The sequence below is a fragment of the Chanos chanos genome, chromosome 4, assembly GCF_902362185.1.
Source record: "Chanos chanos chromosome 4, fChaCha1.1, whole genome shotgun sequence".
Taxonomy (NCBI): Eukaryota; Metazoa; Chordata; class Actinopteri; order Gonorynchiformes; family Chanidae; genus Chanos; species Chanos chanos.
In genome coordinates this window covers 1,321,376-1,339,499 of record NC_044498.1, presented here as the reverse complement: position 1 = coordinate 1,339,499, position 18,124 = coordinate 1,321,376, and the positions used below count along the sequence as shown (strand labels likewise).

The 18,124-nt window shown below is 46.5% G+C and overlaps 2 protein-coding genes across 4 annotated transcripts in view; one reads left to right on the top strand and one right to left on the bottom strand.

Moving 5' to 3' along the window:
• Positions 1 to 10,831, top strand: part of taf4b (TAF4B RNA polymerase II, TATA box binding protein (TBP)-associated factor) — a 10,894-nt gene extending 63 nt beyond the window's left edge. The window contains exons 1-15 of the mRNA XM_030770726.1: positions 1 to 658; positions 1,214 to 1,344; positions 1,448 to 1,984; positions 2,165 to 2,302; positions 2,570 to 2,692; positions 2,789 to 2,878; positions 3,106 to 3,300; positions 3,832 to 3,970; positions 4,160 to 4,268; positions 4,966 to 5,135; positions 6,491 to 6,621; positions 6,949 to 7,074; positions 8,311 to 8,367; positions 8,957 to 9,073; positions 10,697 to 10,831. The exon at positions 1 to 658 is cut by the window's left edge and continues 63 nt beyond it. Coding sequence (XP_030626586.1) covers positions 1 to 658; positions 1,214 to 1,344; positions 1,448 to 1,984; positions 2,165 to 2,302; positions 2,570 to 2,692; positions 2,789 to 2,878; positions 3,106 to 3,300; positions 3,832 to 3,970; positions 4,160 to 4,268; positions 4,966 to 5,135; positions 6,491 to 6,621; positions 6,949 to 7,074; positions 8,311 to 8,367; positions 8,957 to 9,073; positions 10,697 to 10,831 — 2,856 coding nt within the window. The remainder of the gene's footprint in view (positions 659 to 1,213; positions 1,345 to 1,447; positions 1,985 to 2,164; positions 2,303 to 2,569; positions 2,693 to 2,788; positions 2,879 to 3,105; positions 3,301 to 3,831; positions 3,971 to 4,159; positions 4,269 to 4,965; positions 5,136 to 6,490; positions 6,622 to 6,948; positions 7,075 to 8,310; positions 8,368 to 8,956; positions 9,074 to 10,696) is intronic.
• A 2,466-nt stretch (positions 10,832 to 13,297) lies between these two features.
• psma8 (proteasome 20S subunit alpha 8) lies at positions 13,298 to 17,221 on the bottom strand. Of its 3 annotated transcripts, none has more exons than XM_030770721.1 (7): positions 17,065 to 17,221; positions 16,051 to 16,177; positions 15,803 to 15,978; positions 14,627 to 14,749; positions 14,364 to 14,483; positions 14,051 to 14,113; positions 13,298 to 13,825 (listed from the first exon to the last, which is right to left on the bottom strand). In XM_030770721.1, exons 1-7 carry the CDS (start codon positions 17,164 to 17,166, stop codon positions 13,730 to 13,732), a joined length of 807 nt encoding a protein of 268 aa, XP_030626581.1. In that variant the 5' UTR covers positions 17,167 to 17,221; the 3' UTR covers positions 13,298 to 13,729. The 3 variants fall into 3 exon arrangements, with proteins under 3 accessions (XP_030626581.1, XP_030626582.1, XP_030626583.1); XM_030770722.1 differs by having other exon boundaries at positions 15,803 to 15,927; XM_030770723.1 differs by lacking the exon at positions 16,051 to 16,177 and having other exon boundaries at positions 15,803 to 15,927; positions 17,046 to 17,221.
• Between the last annotated feature and the right edge of the window lie 903 nt (positions 17,222 to 18,124).

Here is an 18,124-nt window from a genome sequence, read left to right as displayed (position 1 = left end):
TGCGGAAGGCCTGATGAAGGAATGATTGAAGACAGCGAGTACGCGCCAGACACGAACACTGAAACACACTCGGTGCAAACGGGAGCGCTTGTCGAGACGTCCAGCAAAGATGGGTATCTGGACGGATCTGTTGAAAAAATGGTCACTTTAGATGTTGGCGATCATCCGTGTCCAGATTCCAAGCGACTTAATGATGATTTAGTCGGTGTAAGCCAGTCACCAAAACGTGGTCATGGGTCTAATACCTCGGCTCCACACCCAGAGGCCCCACCCACCACACTGCTCAAACCTCCAGTCACCACTGCCTCAGTAAGCAGGGACGCTTTGTCCTCCTCTCTGCCTCAGGCCAAGGTGATGGCTGACACTGTGCCTCTCAGGTCCAGCACGCCGCTGATGGTGGGCGCCAGAGTCATCCCACGGGCTTCGTCAGCGCCTAGCGGCAGCGGACAAGCAGCCTGCAGTCTGGTGTCGGTGTCCCAGTCGGGACTACTTTCTGTGAGACCCGCGCCCCCTAAAATGACCCCCCAGAGCCCCGCCCCAGGCCGAGGAGCCATGTTGACAATACAGAGAACGGCAGCTCCACAGCAGGGCGTGGCAATGTCACGGGCCCCCCAGACCGGCTCCCTGCAGCTGCCTGCTAACCTCCAGATCCCCAGGGGTTAGTTTCACACCTGTCTTTATAGGAACTCTGCCTGCTCGTTTAACACTGTCCCAGCTGACTAAACTCTCTTTGCCTGAAAAACATGACTCATTTGTGTACATGACAACTGTCTGTCTCATGCTGTTACATGACTGACTCTCACCTGACTAACCCCTTACCTGTCTGTGCGATTACATCCTGTGTAACAACCTCTCACCTGTCTGACTGTAACTCACCTGTCTGACTGTAAGTTACCTGTCTGATCTCACCTGTCTGACTGTAAGTCACCTGTTTGATCTAACCTGTCTGACCGTAAGTCATCTGTTTGATCTAACCTGTCTGACTGTAACTCACCTGTCTGACTGTAAGTTACCTGTCTGATCTCACGTGTCTGACTGTAACTGACCTGTCTGACTGTAACTCACCTGTTTGATGTCACGTGTCTGTCTGACTGTAACTCACCTATCTGACTGTAAGTCACCTGTCTGACTTAACCTTTTCTCGTCTGATTAAGCTTTCATCTGTCTAAAACACCCGTGTCTGATCTCTCTCTCTCTCTCTCTCTGTCTGGAGGTATGGTTCTGATCCGTAGTGATGGGGGCCAGTTAATGCTGGTGTCCCCACAGGCACTGGCCCAGGCCCATACACAGAGCATTGTCCTTAAACCATCCACTGTTACAGCTGGAGGCCTCTCATCCCCGCAGGTGTGTGTGTGTATGAAGAAGTCAGAGGATTATATGTGATGTATGAAGATTACATATGAAAAACACAGTGAAACAGATCATGTGGAATTTAATATTTTCATAGGTGAGTGCAACAGGCTCGCCGGTTATCAGAGTGTCTGTTCCACTCCCCTGTGCTGCTCCGACTAATGTCCAAAAGACAAGCTCAAGCACAGTCATTAAACCTGGCTCCGCCACAGGGACCACTGTCTTAAAGCCCTGCTCCACCACAGGGACCACTATCTTAAAGCCCTGCTCCGCCACAGGGACCACTGTCTTAAAGCCCTGCTCCACCACAGGGACCACTGTCTTAAAGCCCTGCTCCGCCACAGGGACCACTGTCTTAAAGCCCTGCTCCGCCACAGGGACCACTATCTTAAAGCCCTGCTCTGCCACAGGGACCACTGTCTCAAAGCCCTGCTCTGCCACAGGGACCACAGTCTCAAAGCCCTGCTCTGCCACAGGGACCACAGTCTCAAAGCCCGGCTCTACCACAGGGACCATCGTCAAGGTGGCTTCAAGCAGCAGCTCCGCTGGAATGGCAAACCAAAAGTCCACCTCCGTCACAGGGATTACTGTACAAAATCCTAAAGCCAGGCCAGGCAATGCCGCGTTGGTGAAGGTATGACTTAAATGTATGGTTTACTATGGTAAAGTTTGATCTATTTAATTCCCATATATAACCTCATGCAAATGTGGATGCATTATGTGTTCATCAGAGTCAGATTATTCTACAGAGAGTAAGATGATAATAAATTTGATCATGATTCCCTAATCAAGATATATCATTTTCTCTGTATAGACTGTTGCCAGGGCGATCCCATCTCCTGCTGTCAATCAAACTGTCCTTGTGTCTGGTAACGCCCCCCGTGTCTTGTCTCCAAATATTCCCACACGGTCGCCTGCCGCCAAAGCCACACCCACTGCCCCTGTCACCGCTGTAAGACAGAAACTCTGACTCGATCATGTGTGTGTGTGTGTGTGTGGCATGTAAGGAAAGAATTTTTCACTAGACCTCTATCTTGGACAGCAAGTGTGTGTGTGTGTGTGTGTTTTGTCCCTTTTTTCTGAATTTGGATATTTCTCTTGTCTTGCTGGTGTTGTCATTGTGGTTGTGTTGACTGTGTTGTTTGAGACAACCATGGCACAACACTGCAGTACCTGTGTGTGTGTGTGTGTGTGTGTGTGGTGTCGCTCTGCTCCGTAGGAGACCCTGGAGAATGTGAAGAAGTGTAAGAACTTTCTGGTGACTCTGATGAAACTGGCCTCCAGCGACAGTCGCTCCGCGGATATGGCTCAGAACGTCCGCTCGCTCGTGAAGAACCTCCTGGTAACACCTCCCACATCTCCCCCTCTCCCGGCATGTTTCTTTACACTTGTGTTTGTTCATTTTACCTCCGTTTTTAACATGTTTGTTTGTGTTCAGGATGGGAAACTAGAGGCAGAGGAGTTCACTGATAAACTGTACATGGAGCTCAGATCTTCTCCTCAGCCCTGCCTGGTGTCTTTTCTCAAGGTACTGTCAGGCCACATACTCAGAGTCCACAGGCAAGGTAACGCTTGTGCGTTCTGAGCTATCACATTGTGAAGATCAGTGCATCAAATATAAATGAGGAAGTGGAAGTTTATTTGGAGTTTTAAAATGGGTGGATCTCTCTCTCTCTGTCTCTCTGTCTCTCTCTCTGTCTCTCTGTCTCTCTCTCTGTCTCTCTATCTCTCTCTCTGTCTCTCTCTCTCCTCCAGAGAAACCTCCCTGCTGTGCGTCAGTTCACTCCCAATTCGCTGCTTTTCATCCAACAGTGTGACGCACCCAAACCCCCAGCTTCAGCTCCAACACAAGCTGCAACCTCCACCAGCACCAGCACCCTGAAACCCACTCCATCCTCCTCCACCCCTCAGCCTGTCGCCCTCCAGCAGACAGCCAGGCCCACCCAACTGGTCAGATACACATGACAACAGAGTGGTGTTGTGTGCCTGTGTGTGTGTGTGTGCACTTGTACGTGTTTGTGTGTTCCTGTGTGTGTGTCTGTGTGTGTGTGTTAGTGTGCACCTGGGGGGGGGGGGGCTGGACCTGTGTTTTGAAATCCTGGTTGATTCTCTCCTTACTTTCTCACTTTGACTTTATGTCCGAATGAATTGAATGAATAATTGAACGAATTAACTGAATGAATGAATTGAATGGCTGTGACAAAGGTTCATTCAGACAAAACCACCACTATCCCATCAGTCACAGTAGAGAGAAGCAGGAGACATGGACCCTCTCTCATATGCATTCTGTTCACCAACCTAAGAACGGTCACAAAAATGCTGTATTGTTATTTCCCGAATTTGGGGAAGTTAGTGTATGAAATGATTCTTAAAGGTCCAATGATTTGTCCCCTCTGAAACTTTGGAATGATGAATGCACTGAGCACTAATGGAAGACTCTCCTTTATAACCATGAGGCTTTTCTGTGTGTGGGTCAGTCAGATTTTGCAGCAGCAGCAGAGGAGTATGGTAGTCAGGCAGCCTGTGACATCATCATCATCATCATCATCATCATCACCATCGCAGGTCATCTTACCTCAACCCAAACACCTGATTATACAAACTCACACACTGCCCACAGGTCAGCGTTCCTGCCATTTCATACACACCACACACACACACACACACACACTCTCTCTCACATAAACGCAGAGTTGTGGTTCTTTTCTTCAGACTCACTCTCAGTATCTGATCTCTTTCACTTACTCACAGATGTACATGCACACTACATTATTAATTCTCTCTCTGCCTCCCTGTCTCTCTCTGTCAGGGGCAGTTTTAAGGCAATCATCCCTCCAGGTGTCTAAAACAGTCCCCTCCCAGGCCCCTCCCGCAGGGGACGCACGCTGCTTCAAGGACAGTGCTGCCGGCTCTTTCCGGTAATTCCCCAAATACACATTCAGCACAAGTGTGTGTGTGTGTGCGTGTGTGTGCGTGTGCGCCCATGTGGGGTGTGTGTGTGTGTGTGTGTGTGCGTGTGTGTGCGTGTGCGCCCATGTGGGGTGTGTGTGTGTGATTGGTTTGAGTTGTGACTGTAGTTTTAGGGCTGAATATAATGCTCACATATGGTGTGTTAAAAAACCACAGTTACAGATGACGCCATGACACAAACTAGACAGAGAATCCCATCAGTACATGTCTCATCACTCTGATCTTTCCTCTTTCCTCACTGCACTGTGTCTCCTCTCATGTCTAACTCCAACCTGTCTCACTGCACTGTGTCTCTTCTCGCGTCTAACTCAAACCTGTCTCACCTGTCTCACTGCTCTGTGTCTCTTCTCGCTTCTAACTCAAACCTGTCTCACTGCACTGTGTCTCCTCTCGCGTGTGACTCAAACCTGTCTCACTGCACTGTGTCTCCTCTCGCGTGTAACTCAAACCTGTCTCACTGCACTGTGTCTCCTCTCACGTCTGACTCAAACCTGTCTCACTGCACTGTGTCTCCTCTCACATCTGACTCAAACCTGTCTCACTGCACTGTGTCTCCTCTCACATCTGACTCAAACCTGTCTCAGGCTTGTTCTCCTGTCTAAAGGAAGGTGAAAATGTTTTATTTTGTTTGTTGTGGTGTTGTAGTGAAGAGGATGACATTAATGATGTGACCTCCATGGCTGGGGTCAACCTGAGAGAGGAGAACGCTCGTATCCTGGCTGTGGGCTCGGAGCTGGTGGGTGCAGTCATCCGCTCCTGCCCAGACGAACCCTTCCTCCAGCCCGCTGCACTGCACCGACGCATACTGGACACTGGTAATACTGACAGAAAACCAGTACTGGACACTGGTAATACTGACAGAAAACCAGTACTGGACACGGGTAATACTGACAGAAAACCAGTACTGGACACGGGTAAAAGTGACAGAATGTAACACTGATATAAAATGAGTCCCCGATACTGGTAATTCTAATATAGTACAGTATAATATTACATTAATATGGTGTAATATTATAGTATAATATAACAGGGCACTGGTAATTCTAACATAGCACAGTATAATATTACATTAATATGTTGTAATATTATAGTATAATATAACAGGGCACTGGTAATTCTGTAATACTGATATAAAACCAGTGCTGGTTACTGGTTATTCTGTAACATTAATGTAACCCAGGTAAAAATACACAGAGCACTGCCTCAGCACAGTTCCTGTTCCTTCTCTCTCTCTCTCTCTCCCTTTCTCTTTCTTTGTTTCTTTCTTTTTTTCTTTCTTTCCTGTCCTCTCTTCATTTTTCGGTCTCTCTCTTGTTCTCTGTGTAAAAAGCGGAGAGGAGAGGAGAGAGGAGAGGTTGTGAAAGTTGCAGTCTTTGATCAGAGAGCCTGACTGCGCTGATCTGGGTAATCACTATGCTAATTACTGCCAGGCAGCAGAAAGATGCTCCACTGGCAGGAATCTCCGTTACTGCTCTGATCAAAATAAGCATCAGAATGAAGGAAAGAGAAGAGAAGAGAAGAGAGGGAGGGAGGGAGAGAGAGAGAGAAGTTGCCTGGAGGTAAAGGAGCTGTGCGGAGGAGGAGGAGACGGAGAGAAAGAGAGATTGTGGAAATGAAAGAGACAGGCTCACCCTTGCAGGAACTTTGTGTGTATCAGCAGAAGAGGCGCTGGCAGACACTGCGATAATCAGCGTGTCTGTGAGCGTTTGGAGATGTCTGTCCACTCAGCAAACAAACAGGATAAAAAAGAAAAAGAAAAAAAGCCCAGGACCTGTTGGGATGTAGTGGAAATCTAAACGTGATGGGTATACTGAGAGTTTCTGATCTGAAATCTTACATCTGCTTTCCTGTCACACACAGGCTGAAGTGACAAATATTTGTCGAGAATGTCTGGGTGTTATGAAGTGTAAGCAGTTGATTTTATGATTTAATGTCATTTTTTGAATGTTTTCTGTTCCTCTGAGAAGTTAAAGGTGAACGCAAGCCCTGACCCTGTGTGTGTCTGTCTTTAATGACCGTAAGCCCTGACCCTGTGTGTGTCTGTCTTTACTGATGACCTCTGTCTAGTCTGAGACTGTGGACAGTTTTCATGTGACTCTTGCTTTGGTATGTGTGTGTGTGTGTGTGTTTGTCTGTCTGTGTGTGTGTGTGTGTGTGTGTGTGTGTGTAGGGCGTGCTCTGGGCGTGGAGGAGGTGGGATCGGGTGTACTCAGTTTGCTGTCTCAGGCCACTCAGGAGAGACTGCAGGACCTGCTGGAGAAACTCACTGTCATAGCACGCCACCGCAACACATCTTACAGGGTAAACACACACACGCACACACACACACCCACACCCTAAAACATCTTTTAGCAGGTACAGTCAAGATATACCAGGTAGTTGTATTTATATACAAACAGACTGATGTAGTAGAAGGTCTAGTCTAAGTGCTTTGGCTTGAGCTTAAAATCTGTCTCCAGGGATACAGTAAAAAACAGTGATGGGAGGCATAGCAGAAAGACACACATCTGAACAGTAAAGTTTGGGTGGTGTTCAGTAAAGTTTGGGTGGTGTTCAGACTGGCTGAATGTCAGTGCTGTGACCTAAAACAACTCCAGGCAGCTTCTTAAGGCTGATATTCTGTAACAGGATGATTGGCAGCACAGACAGACCAATGACACGCAAGCTCAGCTGAAGTTTCTGGAGGAGCTGGACAGGCTGGAGAAACAGAGGAAGGACAACGAGGAGAGAGAGACGCTGCTCCGCATCGCCAAGGTAACGAGAGAGATGGACAGAGGGGGGAAAAAGAACAGATGTAGAGAGGGAGAGAGAGAGAGAGGATGTTTCGACAGAGGGAGAGGAGGGTAGAGGTTACGTGTGTGTGTTTACACAGAGGGACAGTAAGATAGAGGTTGTGTACGGCAGGAAATTGGACTGATGTTCTGACCTCCTGCATAGGTTCATTTAACTGACTGGCCCCAGTAAGTTGATTGAGTGCTCTTTGGCGCCCCTCAGTGGTGTTATTCCTCTGTGTAGTCGGCATATAGAGACTGGGATTTGGATGGGATTGCAGTCTCCATTTTTTCTTCCTTTTGTTGAATAATATTTATTTTGAACATGGTTGGATGTGGAAGCAACCGCTCAGACAGGTTTTACTGCACCCTCTCACAGACACACACACACACACACACACCCACACCCTCTCACACACACACACCCTCTCACACACACACACACACACACACACACAGGAGCTTTTCTTTTGTACTGTGTGTGAGGCATATAGAACATTCTGACACACTGCAGATTAATAGTGTCCTCTTTCACTTCCATATCCATGAGGAGGCTACGCTGTGTCTGCAATGAATGTGCTGCAGAGGTCTTTTAGATGAATCAGTGAACACACACACACACACACACACTCACACGTTTCCCACCCGGACCCCAGAACCCTTTGACTGTGGGTCAGAATCCAAGAGATTGGGCCTCTATCCAGTCACCTGTGTTCAGACCAGTGAAGCAACGGAGAACATTATGTTTCACTGGAGAACATTATGTTCCACTCTGATAAACACTGGAGAATCTTACATTTCACTCTGATAAACACTGGAGAATCTTACATTTCACTCTGAGATACACTGGAGAATGTTGTTTCATTGGAAAACGTTAAGTTTCGCTCTGAGAAATTCTTCATTAGTTCTGGGTCTGTTATCCCTACATCAATATCACCAATCTGTGTTTTTCATAGTTTTAAGCTTAAAGCAAACTAGTAAATGTTCAAACTGGTAAATGTTCAGATTAAGAATGCCCTGTAGAGTCATTGTTTGGAAGTTTAAGAATCTCTGAATTCTGTTGTTGAAAATTGATATTTGACATTTATCAGTGAGGGCAAAATTCTGTCTCAGAATAATTACAGTTTTGTTTATTGAGGAGACATTTTGACCAGAATGAGTGAGAGGATGTGAAGTCAGGTTGAATGGAACCTTCTCAGGCTTTCTGCTTTCTCACCAGAGTCGCTCCAACAGTGAGGACCCTGAACAACAGAGACTCAGACAGAGAGCCAAAGAGGTCAGTTTGTGTGCGTGTGCGTGCGTGTGTGTGTGTGGGGGGGGGGGGGGGGGGGGGGGGTTCCCTCCTGATTTGGAAGAATGATGAAGCCTGTTGTAGTCCAGCCCTGGTCATGATAACCAGTACACTCACTTCTCCCTCAGCATCCTCAGCTTCTCCACTCACGCTCCTACTGTCTACTCTGTCTCCCTGACACACACACACACACACACTCCACACACACACACACACACACACTCCACACACTTCACACACACACACACACTCCACACAAATGCCCTGAAGAGCAGACTACTCTAATTGGAGCTCATTTTAATTGCGTCTAATATTGGAGCTGAATTGTAGCCCAAAGCCATACAGAGCACAGAATGAAATGCAAGATGTGTGTGTGTGTGCGTGTGTTTGTTCATGGCATGTGTTTGGCAGCTGGCTATGAATGTAAGTGTTCTTGATGTGTTCCATGTGATTGAGAATCATTGAAATATGAAGAGTGAGTTATTCCCTGTCGTAGTTTGATCTGTCCTCTGTCTGATTTGGCTGGTTTTGGCTTTGCCTGTCGTGGGGATGTGATGTTTCTCCTGTTTGTCAGATGCATCAGCTGGAGCTGGCCCAGATGCAGACCAAAGCCGCTAACTTGGCCGCTCTGGCTGCTCTAGGCCCTCGCAAACGGAGACCACTGGAGAGGTCTGAGCCGGGAGCCAGCCAGGTACAGATACATGTTTACACAAACGCTCCTCTCTGTACACACACGCTCTCAGTGAGCAAACGGGACCATCTCAGGCATATTCATAGCTGCTTCTCTTCTTTCATACAAACGTTTCCATGACCAGTCTGACGGACCTCCCTGTCCCCAGCAGGACCAGCTCACTGATTCATTTCAGGCCCGTCATCCGTGTGTGTGTGTGTGTGTGTGTGTGTGAGACTGGGTTCATCTGTCAGTCAGCTACCACACAGAGAACAGTTGGTGTTTGTAACTCATGTGACTTGCTTTGATAGCTGAGTTTCCACACGTTAACCTTTTAAAGCTGTCCTGTAAGAGGTGGAAAGGCAGGTTAGAGAGCTGTCAGCTGACGTGGTACCTTCGCGGTGGGTCCGGGGGGAGCAGGGCCGCGGGGGGGGCGGCAGTAGAACCCGGGGGGAGGGGCGGGTTCTGGGACAGCTGATGCAGGTGTGGGCTTTTGTCCTAAATCATTCGCCCACTGACTCACTAACAGAGCTGATGGACATCACCTGGTTTTTCTGGTCTGATGTAATACATACACACTGACTGGGAGACACACATGCGCACACACACACACATGCACACAGAGATGGCAGGGAATGATGGTCTGGCCTGTAAGGGGTTGTTTTGAATGTATCGTGGAGATTGCCTGAGAGCCCAGAGTCTGTTCCACTGTGGCAGGATGCTGCAGGGACGACCTTCACTATATCAAACACACACACTCACTCACTCACACACGCACACACACACACAGAAAAGATGTGCAGAACAGAAGCTGTACTTTAGATCAGTCTGAGCTCTATACCTGTGTGTGTGTGTGAGAGAGAGAGGGAGAGAGATGTCCCTGATGTGCCGTAAAAGAGGACTTGCCCGTATGTCCTTTAGATGTTTGTTAGGTTAGGTAAAGGCAGAACATAAATGAAAACTAAGCCTTGGGCACTTCCTGTTTGGGTTTAACCCCACTGTCACCCTGAGCTGGCGACTACCCACAATGCCTCAGGCTACAGCGTTATGCAAAACCTTTGACCTTGTGTGCTGGACAGAATAAGAGTAATCTGTATCCATTCCTCAGCCCTTAGCTGTGTGTTTGTCCTCTGCGGGCAGACAGACTCCTCTCTGAGGGACTGTGTACCTTCTCTCTCATTAAGAGGGTCATGGTGATTATTGCAGATGTTTGGGCAGCTAAAGAAAAAAAAAAGAAAAAGAGAAGAGAGGGGAGGGAGGATTGCATGTGGGTTTGTTTTAATTTGTGGATTATTTCACTTTGCATTGCTGCCTTCAGGCAGCAGTACGGTGGTGAAGTAAGATGTGTGTGTATGTGTGTGTGTGTGTGTGTGTGTGTTAGGTATTACAATTAAGCTTGTTAACAAGATTACTTAAATGGTCTTGCAGTTTCTGCCTTTGAACATTTGTTTTCTATTTATTTATTTTTTTAAAATTTGTGATCCGCAATAGGTATTGCCCCAGATGACCACAGGCACTGTCTTGTTATGTGTATAATATTACAGAGCGTTGTCTTGGTTGTATGACATCCCTCTCTGTCTCCTCTTCATTTTGACCTGAGTGGAAAACGTGTGTTGTTTTCCACTGAAACTGTCTGTCTTTCAGCTCTCGGTGGGGGGTGTTCGTCGGGCGGCAGGGCGACCGCACACCCGCGTGACTGTGAGGGATCTGATCTTCTGTCTGGAGCAGGACTGCCCTCTCAGACGCTCTCTGACACTCTACAAGGCTCTTCTCCAGTAGACGGCCAAACTCCCCACTCACATGCCACGAAGAAACAGCTTCACTTTGATCTCTTTTTTTTTGTGTTGTTGTTGGTAAATGTTTTATTTATTGTATTCAGTTAAAATACAATTGTGTTGTTTGTGTTCGGAAAAACATCTGTTTTGTACGAAAATTCTTTTCCCTTTGGAATGAACTTCTGTTGAAATATACATGTGTATATTTTGCTGTTTCTTGCTGTATTGGTGAGGACAAAGAATATCATTGAAACATGCCGGAGAGCACTGACTCTTTCCTTAAGTTTGGCGGCAAAAACCTGATTTTGTCTCCACGCCGTTCCTCTGTCGCGTTCGCTGAAGACCGATCTGTAGAAAGGCAGGGAACCTGGCCTCTAAACACACAATGTCTTATTCTCATGTTGTTTTCTTTTATTTTTAGATGGAGAAGTAGGTCTCATGTCTGTCGGCAATGTATTGCTTTAGGGGTTTAGAGCTGACCAATCGGGACAAAGCACTGCCACAGGGTCTGTAGCCAACCAATCACAAATCAAAATAACCAAAACACCTCAGGGGCCAGTCAGAACAGCACGAGGCGCATGGGGACATAATCAACCAATCACAGCCCTGTTTGGCCGCAGGGCCCGGCGCTGACCATTGAGAGTAACAGTACCTGTAGGGCAGGCATGATGAATATGAGGAACACACAGCTGCATGGGACACAGTCAGTCAGACACTGAGTCCACACACACACACCACCTTAGCAGCCAAGGCCTGTCAAATGGAGCCACACCCACAGAGGGCCTGTCAAACAGAGCCACACCCTCAGAGGGCCTGTCAAACAGAGCCACACCCACAAAAGTCAAACTGGACTACAGTCCTGTGGGTTTTTTTTTACGGTGTTGACGGAGATTAAAACAGAACAGCAAGATCATCTTTTTGATCAACATAGTAGAATGGTGTGGCATTCAGAGTCAGGTTGAACCTTTTTTTTTGGTGGTGGTGGGGGGGGGGGGGGGCCTTTTGGTAATAAACCACCCCTTAGTCAGGGCCAATACACATTATTCAAGATTCAGTCTACTACTACTGCTACTGTGCCGGATGCTTTGTGGTTCTGTTTACACTGGAACATTCTACACATTCTACAGAGTCACTCCGTGCTCCTGCTCCTCTGGTCTCTGCAGATCAGCATTAGAAAGTTCCTTTTCAAAGCCCTCTCACACAGAAAGAGTTCCTCTCCTTTCCAAAGCCCTCTCACACAGAAAGAGTTCCTCTCCTTTTCAAAGCCCTCTCACATAGAAAGAGTTCCTCTCCTTTCCAAAGCCCTATCACAGAGAGAGTTCCTCTCTAGAGTCTTCTAATAGAGAAATGTGAATATCTGACAGTCCTCTGTCTCTTCTCTTCTCTTCCCCTCCTGCTCTCTCTCTCTCTCTCTGTGTCTCTGCTCAGCATGGTGTCTTGACTAATACATAAAACCAAATAAACACTGTACTCATTGGGGAATCGTCTGAATTGTTTTGGACTGGAGCGCTTTAATTCAATTAATTAATTATTAAACGTATCATCAGGCTCGTTAAGGAGGGCGCGTTATCGGCCGTGTGTTTGGCTTCCCGCTGCAGATCAAAGGCAGAGAGCTCTGTGTTTCCGGCCCTCTGACAGGACTTCAAATGGAGCAAGACAAAGGCAATTTACCAGGCATTAAAATGCATGAGCCAACCCGTGACTACAAAGACAGATGACTTCACTGTGTCAAGTGGAAGACTTAGACTTCGTTCACATGCACCAGTGCAAATGTATGTCGCACATACACACACACACATCTCTTCAGTCCTTGACTCCATTAAGGGAATGACCCATCTCTGTTTCTTTCACACAATACGTCAAACATGAGGGAAAACCAGATCGTCTGTCGCTGTGTTTATTTATCTGAACCCACAGAAAAGAGGGATTTGTAATCCATCCCATCACTGGCCTGTCTTTCTGATCACGTCGTTAAGTTACCCAGGCCCATTTCAGTGTGATGGTCTGACGTGAAAGGGGGACACAGTGTGTCTTAATCAGCTGGGCATTACTGTCTGTATCAACTCACCACAGTCCGGCTACGGGACAGAACAGGGCAGATTAGACTTCTGGTTAAAGTGTTCTGGTTAAAATGCACTGGTTAAAATGTACTGGTTAAAGTGTACTGGTTAAAATGTACTGGTTAAAGTGCACTGGTTAAAATGTACTGGTTAAAGTGTACTGGTTAAAATGTTCTGGTTAAAGTGCACTGGTTAAAATGCACTGGTTAAAATGTACTGGTTAAAGTGTTCTGGTTAAAGTGTACTGGTTAAAATGCACTGGTTAAAATGCACTGGTTAAAATGCACTGGTTAAAGTGCACTGGTTAAAGTGCACTGGTTAAAGTGCACTGGTTAAAGTGCACTGGTTTCCTGCAGATTCAGCCAATGCCATAACAGTGGTGCATTTCAACTGACAAACAAACAAACAAACAATACAAACCACAATACTTTATTAAACTGCTAAAGTTCAGAATCCTCCACTGTAGTAGAAGCACAGTTACAAAGATGTGAAACAACCAGGTAATTAACTAACACAAAAGAGCGGTTCGGTGTGGAAACAGAGACTGTGGAAACCCAGTCTCCGGTTCAAACTGTATGTAACACAGGAGTCAGTGACATTCAGTAAACACGTCCTGAAATATGTCGGCGGGTGGTTTTCTTCAGAGAGTAACGGATAAATAACGGAAACTCCAGACAACGTGACGTGGTGTGTGTTGTCCTTGATAAGCTACAGGTGTATAATCACAGAGAGTCTGTGAAGAGGAGAGACCAGAGCCAAGTGCTGCTGCCCATGTACACACCAACAACAAAGCAGCTTAGTGTGTGTGTGTGTGTGTGTGTGTGTGTGTGTCTGCACACGTTCTACGAGGACTTCTTCTGCTTCTTCTTCTCCGCCTCTTCCTCCTTCTCCTTCTCTATCTCTGCCACCAACGTCTCGATCTCTTTAGACTCCAGAATCTAACAGGAGGAACATGAGAGAAAAACGGCACTGAGCTCAGGTCTGTCTGGTCCACTCCATTTAATGTGTGTGTGTGTGTGTGTGTGTGTAAGCTGACTAGACTGCCCAAAAATGAAGAAAAACAATGACTATGCTGAAGGGAGCTGATTGGAGAATGAAGACAGAAGGATAGAGGGGGTGTTGAGGAGGAGCAGAGGAGGTGTTGAGGAGGAGCAGTGTGTTACCTTGAGCGGCTGGTTCCTCCTGATAATGGCCAGCTCAATGTTCTTACCACCAGACTGGACCACCTGCCAATCAAAAGAGACACACGTGAACCCTCACACATGGTTACTGTGAGCGGCTGAGAGAGACCGTGAGCGGCTGAGAGAGACTGAGAGAGGCTGAGAGAGACTGTGAGCGGCTGAGAGAGACTGTGAGCGGCTGAGAGAGACTGTGAGCGGCTGAGAGAGACCGTGAGCGGCTGAGAGAGACTGTGAGCGGCTGAGAGAGACCGTGAGCGGCTGAGAGAGACTGTGTGACCTGTGCAGAGCTCCGTACCTCTAGCAGGGCCTTAATGGCCAGTTTAATGGCATCGTTGTCACTGGCTATGGCTTCGTCGGTGTAGTTCTTCTCCAGAAACTCCCTCACCGTCTTTGCGCTGCGACCGATGGCGTTGGCCTGGGTACAGAGAGGACCGGCGGGATAAATCAGAATCAGAATCGGGCTCCGTTACATCTCAAACAGCTCAAAGACCCGGGCTCCACGCAGAGCCAGAATCTAAAGAACACTAACACAGCCATGGACATAAGAAACATCTTCACCTTCCAGGCGTGGTACGTTCCTGATGGGTCAGTCTGATACAGGCGTGGAGTTCCATCATAGTCAAAGCCCACAATCAGAGCCGAGATCCCAAAAGGCCGACGCCCGTTACTCTGGGTGTAACGCTGTGTAACGAACAGGGGAGTACAACAGTATTATCAGTTACTTTATTACAGTCGCTGTTACATCATCAACCACACACACACACACACACACACACACACACATACACACACCCACCCACCCACCCACACGGCTGTCTGTCAGACTGATGTAGTTATCAGTTACTTTATTACTGTCGCTGTTACATCATCAACCACACACACACCCACACACACACACACCCACACCCACACACACGGCTGTCTGTCAGACTGATGTAGTTATCAGTTACTTTATTACTGTCGCTGTTACATCCTCACCCACACACACACATGTACACACACACACGGCTGTCTGTCAGACTGATGACTGACCTGTCTGGATACACTGTAAAAAACACAATGCAATACAGGAGAGACTTGTCTAAACATGCAATGACTCAGAGTGGAACAGGTCAGTGCGATTCAGTTTGTTTACCACAGATCCCAGTTTGGACTGGCTCAAAGTACATTAATCATTTATAATTTAGGAAAATAAAACTAGGGTTAAAAGCAGTCAATACGATCATGTCAAAAACACGTGTTTTTAATGTATTTAGTTTCACATGAACACACTCATACTGCCACACTTTGATCTTTATTTCCCTCCTTTTTAAAAAACTGGAAGTGTTCCTAACGTTATTTTGAAAGTTAAATGTTATTTTGTTATGATCGAACGACAGTCATATGAGCTATTCTCAGTGAGACACATGCAGCTCTCTGACAGGGGATTCACAGTCTGGTCGGTTACAGGTATCGCCCCACCTGCTCTGGGTTTGGCATCATGATGTCTGATATAACAGTGTCAGGTTAGGGTTACCTGTGTGGGTTTGACAGTGTAATGTCTGATATAATAGTGTCAGGTTGGGGTTACCTGTGTGGGTTTGACAGTGTAATGTGTGTTATAACAGTGTCAGGTTGGGGTTACCTGTCTGAGTGTGACAGTGTAATGTGTGATATAACTGTGTCAGGTTGGGGTTACCTGTGTGGGTTTGACAGTGTAATGTGTGTTGTATAAGACTGTGGGGATAGGGGTACCTGTTTGAGCGTGGCAATGTATCGGGTGATGTACTCTACTGTAACAGGGTCCTCTACTGTCAGCCTGTGACTCTGACACTCCACCCTGGCTCTATTGATGACAATGCGAGCATCTGCCGTCAGACCTGAACACAAAGGGCACAGACAAACAGGGCAGTAAGCATATACAGTCCGGCCTATTCAGCCAACGGTGGATGTATAAGTTACTATAGAAACGCATGGTCCAGAATGCACAATCAGCATGTTACCTGCAAAGGCCATACACACATGCTCATCCAGAGCACAGATCTTCCTGACGGTTCTCTCCTCCTGCAGCTTTGCCACAGACTTCTTCTCCACGCCCAGTACAACAATGTCCTTTCCCCTGATCCCCACCTAATACAGCACCGGGGGGGGGGGGGACAAAAATACACTGAGGTACTCAGACACCACGCAACTTTTAAAGATTAAAAGTGCAAAGTTTCGATCTGCAATGGATTGAATCTGTTCACAATGGTTGAAAGAATTCACTCGCAAGACCATCAAAAGTGTAGCGCTTTATCGCCCCCTGCAGGATAATCATAAACATCAACCAAGCTGCACGTTTTCAATTGCGATGTTGGCCAACACAGCGACCAAAGACAATTGGTTAGCCCACATAAAACATGAATCAACGTACAAAACTTGCTCCAATAACCGTTACAGATTAAAGCGATGTAAACCTGAAGGACAGACAGCTAGCACCGTCTTCTACATCAGTGTGTTAAAGTTAAAAAGTTAATCAGTCTCTCCACTGGTGCCAACAATGTAGTTAGCTGCTAAACGGCCTGGTCAAATAACATGGGAGAAACTCCATGGCCTTCGTAAGACAGTCTATGCATCCTTCACTTTAAATCAGCAAACGTAACTGTCAGCATTAGTTTAACAGACCAGCTGATGCACGAAGATCGCTTTTGTTAGCAGACAGTCCGCTAGCGCTAGCTACAACATGCAAGTCACGCCTTACGCCTTACAGCTAGCTTGCCATCTCATTCAAAAGATATTTCGCTAACTCGTAGTAACCTACAAGACTGGCGGCAAACTAATAGCTGGCATAATTGTAACTTAATGGTACTACACTTCGTTCCTCGTAATGTTCACATAGATAACGTCAAGCTTCTTTAAAGAATAACTTTAATGTAAGGTTGCAGGAACTTTGTCAGAATTATCTCGAGTAGCTAGCTGTTACAAGCTAGCTTGAATATTTGCTAATCGCTAACTGCACCAAAAACAAACATACTCACAGCCGTAGAACCCTTTTTTACTGCCTCTTGAGCATATTCTACTTGGAACAGATGCCCGTCAGGCGAGAAGACTGTTATGGCTCGATCATATCTAGCAGCCATTTTAATACTTAGTCTTGAGAATTGGAGAACTTAAGTATTGCTACCTAACGTTACAAATCGCCAAGTCGTTGTACACCCCAAGTACGCTTGCGTACAAATTTGTCAGCTTGACCTACTGCATTTTGGTACTTGTAGTTTATATCGCATATCGCACAGTCGCACACAACAATCTTCATACGTTGTTATGGTGAATGAATGAATGAATGAATGAATGAATGAGAAGACAACAGAACTGATATATTCCGACTGTCATCTCAGAACTAATTTTATTGAATATTATGTTTGAATATTGATTTTTAGTTTGAATTTCCAAAGCTGTGCGTTAAGGACGTCAGTTATTCTAGCTTCTGGATACAACTGGCCAATGATTCACGTTGTAATAGTTTGATTTACAGCTGTCCGTGCTCATAGTCTACTGTTTGCATCGAACATTTTAAAAGCGCCAGGAAACAAGAACTGAAGCGCACGCTGTCCACTCGCGCGAGGACCCACCCACCTCTTCCACCTGTTCGGGGGCAATTCCACGGATACGAAGAGGAAAATGCGGGAGCGTACATTTCACAGGTGGTTTTATAACGTTTATTATTCCTGAACAGAATGAATCGTCCGTAACTTAAGAGAAAGTCAAACTTCACACTGCAGCTTACAAACTGGAGTACTGTTATATAGAGGTACACATTCTACAGAAACGACCATTTCGACAATGTATAACCTTTTTTTTTCTTAGAGAGCTGAACACACAGAATTCGGTACCTCATTCACTGTGCCACCGTTGGACACCGTTCACATCTCACATCAGACAACAATGACAGTTCATATATCAGCCTCAGGCGCTTATAACGGACCAGTAATAAAACAAACCTAATACAGGTCCCATTTAATTTCTTTTTCTTTAGTTAATTTGTGTTTTTGTATGATCCTTGTTTTCTTGAGACCAATCTTGTGGAGTCACGTGGTT